Raw genomic sequence first — 12,320 nt, forward strand, 5'->3', positions numbered from 1 at the left:
TGAGCAACACGAGCTGGGACTGCTGCGTGTCAGCCCTGCAGCTTCAAACGGCATCCTGCACTCCTTGCTCGGGGCTGTGTGTGCTCACATGTGCCATGCAGATGGACGGTCAAGCTCTCTAGCAGACGCAGTAAAACTTTGCTGAAAGTTCTTGCGTCTGATTCCTGCCTGGAAACCGTCGGTGCAGAGCCCTGATTTCCCCTCTGCCTTCCCGTGAGTCACTCCGAGCAGCTCAGGCAGTGCCGGGTGCCCTCCGCAGCCTACGTGCGCCGCATCACAGCATCACAGGGCTCAGCGGCAGGCTCGGCTCAGGCTGCCTCTCGCCGCCCAATGGATTCACACCGTGTCATCGTTAAAAAAAAAAATCCCTTCTGCTTTTTTTTTTTTTTTTTTTTTTTTTTTTTCCAGTGGAAAAATATGGTGTGAAGATGGAAACGAGGAGTTTGAGATCGCTTTCAATTTGACTGAAGAACATCACAGATTATCATGCTCACAAGTCAGGTTTTCCCTCACGTGTTATTAAAGTTATGCACAGAGTTTAATTAAAAAAAAAAAAAAAAAAAAAAAAAAGCACGAATTACATGATTTGTCAAAAGGAAAAAAATGCATCATGCATCAATCAGGGCTAGTCTCCCCATTCTGCAGAATCCTGGACGGCAGCCCCACACGTGCGCGTGTAGGGCTGTGTGCGAGCCGCTCGGAGCAGCAGGGCCCAACTCCAGCGTGCAGTCAGTAACGCACGCTCTAAATATGCTCGCCGTCGTAACACCGAGCAGGAATAACGGCAGAAAGCAGCAGCCGCGCTCCGGCCGGGCCCTGGCACAGCGGAGCTGCTCGGTGCGCGGCCCCGCGGAGGCACCGCCCCGATCCCCGCCCCGCAGGGCGCGGTCCCTTTAAGGCCGGCTCGGCGCAGCCCCGCGCGCACTGCCAGCCCCGCCATCTCTCGCGGTTCCTTTGCTCCTCTCCGCTCGCAGCCCCTCGCCGCCGCCATGCCCATGTTCACCATCCACACCAACGTCTGCAAGGACGCCGTGCCCGACAGCCTGCTGGGCGAGCTCACCCAGCAGCTGGCCAAGGCTACCGGCAAACCCGCGCAGGTGAGGCCCGGGGGGCGGGCGGGGAGCGCTACGCGCGGGGCCGCTCCTCGGGGCCGCGTGGGGATGAATGGGAAATGAGTGGGGAACGAATGGAGGGGTGGGAGCGCTACGCGGGGGCAGCGTCGCGGGCCGGGCAATCGCAGCCCGGCAGTGCTGCCCCGCGGCGATGGGCCGCGCTGGGAGCTGCGGAGCCGGCCCGGCCCACCGGCCTCCATCTCCGCCGCGTGGCCACGGTCCGAACGCAGCCTTCGCCCTCCCTCGGCCTCAGAGCCCGACTCGTAGGTCGGTGCCACTCGCGCTGTGCTTCACCGCGGGCTCAGAAAGGACACGGCGCTATTGCATAACGCTCCGTGCTGTTAAGTGCTGTACCTGTAAAGAGGGCTGCGCGTTATTAACCCTCTGCCCGCTTTGTTCATTGCAGTACATAGCTGTGCACATCGTACCTGATCAGATGATGTCCTTTGGGGGCTCCACGGATCCCTGCGCTCTCTGCAGCCTCTACAGCATTGGCAAAATCGGAGGGCAGCAGAACAAGACCTACACCAAGCTGTTGTGCGATATGATTGCAAAGCACTTGCACGTATCTGCAGACAGGTAGGGTTGGGATGTGGTCCTTTTCATCTGCTGCTTTGGAAACTTCATTTGCAAACATAAAGAGCCAGCAATAAGTGCTTAGGAGAACACAAAGTAATCTCTTGCAGCTCTTCATGTCTGTTTTAAAGTTTGTTGCCTGCATCTTTCCCTTGGAAGTTCTCCAGAAAGCTTTGTAGGAAAGAACACCTGAGCGTTGGCAGAGTCCACAATGCAGATTCATTCAGTCCTGGGGTCTGATGTTTCCTCATGGTGGGGCCTGAAAGCACGAGGGAGAAACAGTAGTAGGCTGGAGCTCACAGGCAAGTAGGAATTAGCAGGCTGCAGACAGTTCATGCACAGGTAGAGCTTTGGGGAGTGCCCACGTGCAGCAGTGATAGGCAGAACCAGCCTGTTGCCTCACATCCATGTGTTGGAAGGAAGAAGCACAGAGCCTCTGGGCTGTGTGTTGGTCTGCTGTGTGAGACTGCAGTGCTCTGAAACAAGAGGTTGGTCTCTGGAATTGTGGACAGGCTGCTACCCAAAAGGTGCCCGAGTTCTTCCTGACTGAAGAGCTTGTATTGGATAGAAAGAATGGTTCCAGAGGCTCCAGGAATATCAGCTGATGGAGGTTATCACACAATGTTAAACGGGTTTCAGTAAAAACTCTTGTTTCTGGGAGGCAGGAGAGCACTCTCCTCTATCCTGTTGTCTTGTCTCATTCATTGCTTACAGAAACTAGCTAATAACTCATTTTTTGTGTATTCCTGTGCCTCTTCTGCAGGGTGTACATCAACTACTTTGACATAAACGCTGCCAACGTGGGCTGGAACGGTTCCACCTTTGCATAGAGCTGTCCCTCCTGTGCCCAAAGGCTGCTCCCATTCCTCCCCTCATGCTGCCCGTTAGAGACCACCACACAGCCGGCCCTGTGCTATTTGTGTGCACTCACGGATGGATGGCTCCTCGTTAGCGTGTTTCAGTACTGCTGCTTCAACATTCCTCTGTTTTCTCTGTGTAGAAAACAAATAAAGATTTAGAAATAAGCTGTCTGGTGTGGCCTTCAGTTGTGGATGGGGCTGGGTGATTGCTGTGGTTGTTAAAAGAAATGGAGGATTTGGATTTGTTTCCACGTGTAGGAGCTGGCACTTCACAGTTATGCTGCATGGGAGTGCAGCAGTGCCACAGGGCCGTCTCTACCTCACTGCGCTCCATAGGTGCGCTTAGACCTCTGTTGCCCTAGACGTGCTTAGGCCGTCCCGCAGTCAGCGCCGCGCCGGGCTCACGGCTTCGACGTTCCCCTCGGCCGCCATCTTGGCTCCGCCTCCCCTCAGGGCGCAGACGTTCCCGACTCCACAGCGCCCTCTCCCGCCTTTCTGGAGTCTTCCGTCGCGCGAGACCGTGACGTCATCACGGCGCGCCCCCCTCAGGCGGCCATGGCGCTGTTCGCGGTCAGCAGGTGGGCGGCGCGGCGCGGGGCTGCGGCCGTGCGTGGCGGCCGTGCGTGACGGGCTGCTTGTCGGCCGTTTCAGGTACGTCGGAGAGGAGGAGGAGGAGGAGGATGCGAACCACGAGGCGCAGGAGGAGCGGGCTCGGACCCTGCTGGAGCGGCTCCGCGAGCAGGCGAAGGCCCGGCAGCTGAGGCGGCAGCGGGAGCTCGGTGGAGCGGGGCCGGAGGATGGAGCCGCGGAGGGGAAGAGAAACGTAGAAGGCGCCGCGCAGGGCCGGGAAGGGCTGAGGAAGGAATGCGAGGGCGGCAGTGCGGTACTGAAGAGGAAGAGAGAGAGAAAGCCGGGCCCTGCGGCAGGTAACGGTGACACTGCCGCCCTCACCGCCATCTGCTCCCTGAGCAATTCCTTTTCTAGCAGAAAACACGGTATTGCAAACATCGGGAACCGGTGCAGTGTAAGGGAAAGAGGGCTGCGTGTCAGCACGGTGCTCAGCTGCCCCCGTAGCACCAAAGCAACGTTTGGCGCTTGTGCTTGAATTCGGGGATAAGCTTGGTTAAGTTCTGTGATGGAAAACATTCCCCGTATCCCTTTTCTGTGGCACGTTGTGATCTATAGTTCTGCGTTGCTGTTACCTAGATTCTGAAGGAGACACCGAACAGCGGGAAGACAGGAGCAACCTTAAAAAAAAATCCTCTAAAAGGAAAAAGAGGGATGAGGGAACTGAAGGGGCTGACGTGAGGAAGAAAGAGAGCAGTGAAGGAGCTGAAGGAAACCAAAGCGCAGAGGAGGAGCTGCCCTCGGCAGCCTTGGGGGAAGAAGCACAACCACCACCTTCCAGCCTGGCAGTTCTTGGGGATTATGATAAAAAGCCTGTGCAGAAGGTAATTGCCTTGACTGAATTTTGATGATAGCTAGGAATGAAAAGGTGCCTCATTAGCATGTATTTAGTATATAGCTTTGTCTGTTCGGTGGCAAAAAGCACCTTGCTACTCTCTTTTTCTCTCACCTCAGGTACAGCCTTTCTTGCCACACTGGCTTGCTCAACCCAAGCTAGTGCAAAAACGTATTAAAGAGAATCTAATTCCAATCAGAGATGTCCCAGGAATTCACCCCAAGCTGTTGAAAAAGCTGCAAATGAATGGAATAGAGTCCTTTTTTCCAGGTACCTTGTTAGTGCTCTTCTTTCTCTAAATTTGTTTACATATTTCCTTCACTCTTGCTCTATGATTTGTGTAGTCAATGAGATGAAGCATGAAACAAAAGCAAGCTTAATGCATTAATGAATTCAGTTTTTAACCTCTGTTTTCATGAGGTGTGTGTTCTAGTAATTGAAGGCTGTTGTCTAGTCATAAATGCAACTACACAGAATGTTTTGAAGCAATACCTCACAGAAGCCGAAAGAGGGAGAGCTTGCTTTTGTTATTCCACTTCTTCTACTTAGTTCCCTGGCTGCTAAACCTCTCAGATGAAACAAGATTGCTGGTTTGTGAGGACAAGTTGTGAGGCAGGGAAATAAGAGAGTTCACAGCTGGCAGTCATAGCTGTTGTTTTTACAGGACTGTTTCTTTCAGTCCTTGTAGCAAACTCTCTTGCAGCAAACTTTCTTGTAGCACTCTCTTGCAGCAAACTTGAATGACTTCAAAGCCTATGGAAAGTGTTTGTTTTGCTCCTTGGCAGATAATGCTGATTTTCCTTGATGCATATCTTGTGTACTTCAAAAAAAAGGATGCTCACAGACAAGTATCCGTGGGTTTTAAATCTGCCCAGTACCATCCCAATATGAATACAACAATATGGGCATGTGTTGAAAACAGTATTTGACAGAGTAACATCTATTCTGAGCAGAAGAAATAGCTGAATTCTTGGGGAAGGAAATCTCTGTACCCAGTGCTAAGCTCACTAATGAAAAAGACCTGGAGGAAAAAGCAGACAGTATCTGTACTGGTTTTACTTCTTCTAGTCTTACGCCTGCAGCAGCAGGGGTACAGATGTGGACACAGATTTGTTGTATACAATGTGGATTTCCTAGATAAACCAGTCTTAGTCTAGTTAATTAACTCTGCAAGTAATGTGTGTTTCCATTTCTGTTCAGTTCAGGCAGAGGTGATACCTGCTGTTCTGCAGAGTGCATCCAATGGGTATTTGATGGGGCAGGGAGGATACCGCCCCAGGGACATCTGTGTCTCAGCACCCACTGGCAGTGGAAAAACCCTGTCTTTTGTCATCCCAATAGTGCAGGTGAGTTTTTACTGCCAGCAAAATACCTGTAGGGAAAACGTGGAGTTGCTTTTGTTCAGGCAAAACTTGAACTTAAAAGTAGATGAGAAAGCTGAGAAACTTGTGAATGCCAATCAGCAGGGATTTTTGCTCAGAGCTGTCTGAAGGGTCTACATGAACCCACTTGTGCTCACTGCTCTTCTGCAGACAGCTGACAAAACACGAGGAGTTGAGAGGATGTGGGGGAGTAAAACAGAAATGTAAAACTCTGGGAGGACGTGTGAAGCCTCTCTCTTCTCATTAGTTTAAAGAAACTCCTTCTCACCCCGTTGTGTTAGGGCCTTATTTGACCTTTGTTTTTACAGGTTCTGCTGGATAGGGTAGTTTGCCAAGTGCGAGCTCTGGTTGTTCTGCCCACCAAGGAACTGGCACAACAGGTAAGTAGCTCTTCACCTTTCTTGCTGAGCAGAACTGTGCTGAAAGAAGGGCTGACGCAGTAAATATTTGCATGGCTGTTCAGGAAAGCAGGCTGAATGCTCTGTCAGTGGGATTGTTAATGAAAAGTATCAGTTTCACTGATTTTCTTGCAGCTAACAAAGCCCGTTTCTTTACAGGTGAGTAAAGTGTTCAACATTTACACCGATGGGACAGGTCTGAAGGTTGTGTTGATTACTGGCCAGAAATCTTTCGCAAAGGAGCAAGAAATGCTCGTCCAGAAAAAGTAGGTTAAGTGGTCTTTTGATAAGGTTTATAGAGGTTGTAAACTCTAATCTCCACAAGCAGAGGTCAAAATACAAACTGTTGTATTGCACCATCGTGCGAGAAGATTTTGGATAGTGGGTTTATATGCTGGAGGCTGTTGTTGCTTTTTTCCCAGGTGCCTGCTTCAGTTCTTTCTTGCAGTTGTTACGTTTTCAGATTTTTAGGGCTCTTCAGTACCTGAGTAGAACGAAACACTGTGTGCCCACAGAAACAACTGACCTACTGCTTTTTGCTGCAACTTTCCTTAAGTGTTCTTTTCTGACTTGCATTGAAGAATGTTACTTTTTGTTTAAATGGGGTACAATGGAGAGCAGGATTTAGTGCCCGGTATTGCTTTTGTTTGCTGGTAAATTGGATATTTGAATTGCAATTCTAAAATTACTATAAATGAAAAAACACGAGGAAAATCTTTGGGCCTTCTTACCAAAGATCTCTGTTACATGCTTTACAGCGTGGGGAGAAGCTTACTGATGAGCAGCTTGTTCTTGCAGGGTGACAGGCTACTGCAGCCTTGCTGATATTATTGTGGCCACACCAGGGCGGCTCGCAGATCACATCAGCAAGACCCCAGGGTTCAGCCTGACGCAGCTTCGCTTCCTGGTGAGTCACCTCCACACGTCTCCCATTGCAGAGCACGGGCTGTTGGGTCTGTAATTCTTGCTTTGTTCTTGCACAGGGCATAAATATATCTCTGTTGGAACTGTTGTGTGTACTTGGTTTGTGCTTTAGGCAGTTCATGCAGCTGCCTTAAGATGAGTGGTTCTGTTCCCACTCGTGACACTTACTTACCCTTGCAGACGCAAAAAATAGTGTGTGGTGTTTTTGTTTTTTTTTTCCCCAGGGTTAATTATCAGGGTTTCAAGTTAATTCCACCATATTGGAATCTGTATAGAGACATGGCTTCCATCTTAATTAGGGTTTGAAGCGTTTTCTCTTAAATACAAACATGTATTTGCAAAAGTGCAAATGAACTTGTGTGTAGTTTGAGTGTCTGGTTGGCTTCTGAGCAACTGAAATGAAAGCAGAATTTGGTTTGGGGATAGAAATGTGTGCCTTCATTTGAGAAAAGATGGGCAAAGTAAGCATTTCTGTTGATGAGAAGCTTTTATACGTCTTGGATTCTGGCTCACTGTTCTAGATTTAAATAAATAAATGAGCTGCCACATTCAAGACTGTTTAACATGTAGGTTTTTTTGTCTTTGTGGCTACAGATCATAGACGAAGCTGACCGTATGATTGATGACATGCACCAGAATTGGCTGAACCAAGTTGTCAAAGCTGCATTCCAAGCAGAAAATGAAGCTGGTTCCAGTACACTTTTTCAGAGGACCAAACCAGGGCCTGTAACAGCAGCTGGGTAAGCTGCAAAATGCATTTCTTTGAACTGTTTGCAAGGATATTCAGAGAATTGTCTGCCAAAGTGAGGCAGCTACTTCTTCAAAGCTTGAAAAAGCAGGCAGTGAACAGGTGGTATTAAAGGATGTCTTTTAGGCTGAAATCTAAGTATTGTCTTCTTCAGGCGTTCCTTAACTAGACTAAAGCAGCATCCAAAGAATACACAAATAGTGCAAGTCTCTGAATCATTTACACAGCAAACAGTAGCATTGCCTTCTGACATACTTGAGCCATTTGAAGGAAAGTGCTGAACTGTGCATCTGCAGCTGCTCTTTTCAAATAGCATGGCAGAGGTGCATCAGAAACCGAGATCAGCAGTGAAGGAAGGAAGTGACTCGGATTGGGGCGGGGGTGACTGGGGCGCAAGGTAACAAATGAGGGTTGAGCAGTTGAGTTGAGAATGCTGATCCAGTTCCATCTGTGAGCTCCACTGTTAAAGGAGAGTAGGAAAGATCTTACCAGTGTGAGAAATGGGTGTCAAAAAGAGTTAATTGTTTCCCTCATAACATCATGTGAAGGCACGTGGGGGGGAATTCCTTTGCCCTATCCTCAGAGTTCAGTTTCCATATGCTGTTCATTTCAGCTGCTGTTACCCTCAGATACCCTTACAGAAACTGCTGTTTTCAGCTACGCTGACCAAGGACCCAGAGAAGCTGCAGCAGTTGGGCTTGTTTCAGCCTCGCCTCTTCACGTCTGTCTACTCTGAGAAAAAAACACTCAGAGATGGAACAGAGACCGAACAGGATTCTGAAGAGAAGTACACCCTGCCTGAGGGGCTGTCGGTATGATATGAATTCTCTTGCAAATGTAAAAGTAACCTATTTGGTAGCTGTTGGAAAAAAGAAGGTGTTTGAGTAAATTAGACTTTGAGATTAGTTTAACTCTGGGATATCTAGTGATGTTTGTAGCCTGTGAACAAATACACCTTTTCTTCAACGTCTCGTGTTACAGAGATGCTGAGAGAAAGTGGCTTTGGGAGTTTTTGTGACTCCAAGAGCTCTGCCTTCACTCACCTGTTTTCTCATTACTGTTTGTTTGGTTAGGACTGGAATTCTTTAAAATTAAACTCTTCATACCAAATTAAATTTGCTTGCAAAAGGGAGTGGAGATAAGCAGCAATGTACACTTCTCAACTGCCCATCTCAAGTTGTATTTTACACATGCATTCTAAGGCATGTGAATACAAATCCATCTGTAGACCAGAAGGCAGTGTGTGTTGTTACTTGCCACAGAGAAGTGAGAGCATTAGAACAACATAGGTCTCCTGCCTCTGCCTGGTGCTGTGTTGCTGTGACTTGTTCTAAATAGGGGGTGGCACTGTGGGAACTGGTTTTGTTGCAAAACATCCAAGTCTATGTAGGTTATGGACAGGTAGTAAGTTTCAGGGAAGAAAGCCCTGGCAAGAACTAATTTGTCTCTGAACTTCTTCCCTGATGACTGCAGCAAAGTTACGTGCCTTGTGACCTGAATTCCAAGCCGTTGCTCCTCTTGCACTTCATGCTGACAAAGAAGTTCACCCGTGTGTTGTGTTTTACCAACTCCAGAGAGGCTTCCCACAGGTGAATATATTCCTGAGGCCATTTGGCAGATAGCGGCCACGGTGGTGTTACAGTGAAGTGGTGAGGTGATGGTTTCTGTCCCATCCACCTGCAGATTGTTCCTGCTTGTTCAAGCTTTTGGTGGAATCACTGTGGCTGAGTTTTCTTCCCGGTTAGCTCCAAACGAGAGACAGAGAACCATGAAGGAATTTGAACAAGGAAAGATACAACTGTGAGTATCTTAAATGAGTTTCCTGTGAGTCTCAGGACATACACTATTTCTAGTGTAAAACTAGTCAGAATTAAGAGAATATTTAAACAGGGCTCCCCTGTAAAACAGTGTGCAGGAATGAGTTGAAAACCGTGGGACCTGGCTCAGATTGGCAGCTGGGTTTACTATCCATGCTATCCATTTCTATCCATAATTTTGATTCACTTTGTGATGTTCATAACTGTATTGGGATTGTATCTGTGAAATGTCCCCCAAAAGAAGGTAAATGTTTATTTTCTGGATTTGCTTTTTGTCCAAACCTTGTATTTAAATTCTTCCTTGATTACTGGCAGACACCTCACTGTCTGCATTCAGTACCTTTAAGGAATGCTCAGATGTTTACAGGTTTGTAACCTGTGGTGTGCTGGCAGCTGTCTGGCTCAGTGTTGCAGGCTTGGAGAGCCTGGAAATGCTCTGTAGCTTTTCATGTGTAACTGTAGTGGCACTTAGAACAGGCAGCTAATGCCAGTTACACCCTGTGACTTACAGTGCTGCTCGATTGCTTAATGCTCAGAAGTTGACTGCCCAGTTTTAACAGAGATTAGCAGTAGCTGTGCTGTGTTCAGCTGTTTTCTATGTGTTTGTGGAATGGCAGAGATGTTACCTGAAAATAACTGTATGTACATTCAAAACCAGGTTAATCAGCACAGATGCCACTGCTCGAGGGATTGACATTAAAGGAGTGAATTGTGTAATAAACTATGACACACCTCAGTTCATCAGGACGTACATTCACCGGTAAGACAAAGCAGGGGCACAAGGGAGATGTTGGAGCCTGGTGCTCTCTGAAATACTTAGTATAAGCGACATGCACTTAAAAAAATCCAGAGCTGAAACTCCTTTTAACTTCAGTGTAGAACTAACTTCTTAAATCAGAAGCTAATTCATGGCATCATGAGAGCAATGTAGTATTAAAACAGCAATCTAGCACCCTGTTGTATAAAATGTGTTTTACAGGAGCTAGAAACATTGTCCTGAAGAACGTCAGGTTGGGTTTCCAGAGGCTCAGAACACTGCAGAGGCTCAGCAGCTGTAAATGGACTCTGGAAATGTTCATCCTTTGTAGCACATGGCTAGCCCTGTTAAACATAAAAATCCAGACTTTCTCCTAAATCTGGAGAGTTTCACAGTCAGGCTCCTGAAGCAGATGTGGCAGTAACTACTGCATGAGTGAACTGACCTGATGTTCCTTCTCCTGATTTCAGTGTTGGAAGAACAGCTCGTGCAGGGAAAGCAGGCTTAGCTTTCAGCATGGTCCTCAGAATCCAGGTATGTCATCGGTATGAGATTCATTTGAAATGGAAAGGTGGAGGACTGTAAGGAACAGGAAGTTCATATTGCTTTTCACCTTCTCCAGTCAGCTGTTTTGTACTTGGAAAATCTTTATTCAGTCACTGTGACAGGGCAGAAAATCCCAAAATGTGCTCATTTTCCAGCTGAGAGACAGCAGGCTGCCCCCTGCGAAGGGGAGGCACTCACTTCTTTGTCTGCTGTGTCTGTTTTGTTGTGCAGGAACGCAGGTTTCGGCAGATGCTGAAGGATGCTGGCATTCCAGACATAAAGCAGCACTTGGTCAAGGGCAAGTCGTTAAAGCCATTGGTGCAGCAATATGAGGAGGCTCTGTCTAAACTAGAGAGGACAGTCAAGGTAACTGTGAGAGGGAAGAACAGCAGAAAATGGGGAAGGAAATTAAAAATTTAAAACTACAGTTTACAGTTTGTTACAAGTCATGACAAGCACAAGTATTAGTGTCCAGAATCCTTCTCTTGGACTGAGACATATCTGTTCTGGTGTGAAGGAAAGCATTTTCTGCAGACCTTTACACACCAGTAGGAAAGTTGAGAGCTTTTGGACAGAAGCAGGATAGCATTTAACTTGCCACGTTGGTGGACAAGGGAACTGTAAGGGATAGTTTTGTGCTATGTGATTTGAGTAAGTGTTCTGCTCTCTTCTTTGAGGACTTGACAAACTTTTGTTCTTGAAGAATTACGATTTTGTGTTGCAGATTTGGATTATTAGGGGCAGAGCAGAACAGATCGTGATACTGTTACTTTGCTGCCCAAAGTCCCTTCTGTATGGCCCTGGGCAGGAACATTTCCAGTCACCTTCTCAACTTTAATTTTGAACAGGTCGAGCGAGCACAGAAACGAGTCTGAATGAACGCCGGCAGAGGTGGCTGTGTTTCATGGCACAGAAGATAACCAGCACAGTAACAAGGAGATGTGGTTCCTGAGCTCGGTGCTCATCTCCTCAAGCTTATCTTGTCTAAAATCAGCTATTACATGCCTCATTCTCCTTTCGAGGACACAGGAAACAGGCTTAATTTACTGGCTTTCAAGAAGCAAATGCAATTGTTTTTGCATCATTGCCCATCTGGCATATTGACAACTGCCTCCAGTGAACAGAAGAACCATGTCCACTTCTTGGTCACGGGTCTGATGGAGCTGCTGGTCACCAGATGTGTGGGTTGTGCCTTTTTTGCCTCTGAAATTGGACAGCTCAGTTCTGCCATGTTGTGCAAGGAGCTGCATCCTCATGAAAGCATAAGAATGCGTGTAGTGCAGTGCCTGGAGCAGAATCCTGTTCGAAGAACCGTTGTAGATTGAATGAACTGCAACTTTTAAATAAATAGACATCGTATATTTTAAAAAGATTTTATATATACTATCCTAAAGTTTCTGAAATACAGAGGTGATGACAGTGGATTTTTGGTTGTATGGCTGTGTCTTTTCGTTATTTCCTTGCCTGCATTGTTTCCTTCCTTTCAGTACAAGGGGTAGCAGCAGCTGTGCTAAGTGTTACTGTTAATGCAGACTAAAACATCTAAAAGCCTTAATTCTATATTTATCTCTGGTATTTTCAGCCCCTGACTAACAACTGCCTGTGGTTGTAGCCTCCACCTGCCCTTGGAGACCTGCAGGAAGAGATCCAGCTCTGGCTTTTGTTGTTTTGTAAAACAATGTAAATGTACACCATCGTTGGCAATACATTGATGGAGGAAAAATAAAATGGAGGGTAT

General features: G+C 47.4%; 2 protein-coding genes across 2 annotated transcripts; both read left to right on the forward strand.

Moving 5' to 3' along the window:
* Nucleotides 1-989: 989 nt before the first annotated feature.
* MIF (macrophage migration inhibitory factor) lies at nt 990-2,518 on the forward strand (the record flags this gene model as incomplete). Its single annotated transcript, XM_079544054.1, has 3 exons — nt 990-1,097; nt 1,519-1,691; nt 2,452-2,518. The coding sequence occupies 3 exons, from the start codon at nt 990-992 to the stop codon at nt 2,516-2,518; spliced, it is 348 nt and encodes a 115-aa protein (XP_079400180.1).
* A 585-nt stretch (nt 2,519-3,103) lies between these two features.
* On the forward strand, nt 3,104-11,457 carry DDX51 (DEAD-box helicase 51; the record flags this gene model as incomplete). Its single annotated transcript, XM_079543773.1, has 16 exons — nt 3,104-3,126; nt 3,200-3,474; nt 3,755-3,999; nt 4,130-4,280; nt 5,211-5,356; nt 5,701-5,772; nt 5,950-6,056; nt 6,589-6,697; nt 7,309-7,454; nt 8,076-8,274; nt 8,936-9,051; nt 9,146-9,262; nt 9,938-10,039; nt 10,507-10,570; nt 10,814-10,948; nt 11,431-11,457. 16 exons carry the CDS (start codon nt 3,104-3,106, stop codon nt 11,455-11,457), a joined length of 2,034 nt encoding a protein of 677 aa, XP_079399899.1.
* Nucleotides 11,458-12,320: the final 863 nt, after the last annotated feature.

This window comes from Tetrao urogallus, assembly GCF_951394365.1.
Source record: "Tetrao urogallus genome assembly, chromosome: 17".
Taxonomy (NCBI): Eukaryota; Metazoa; Chordata; class Aves; order Galliformes; family Phasianidae; genus Tetrao; species Tetrao urogallus.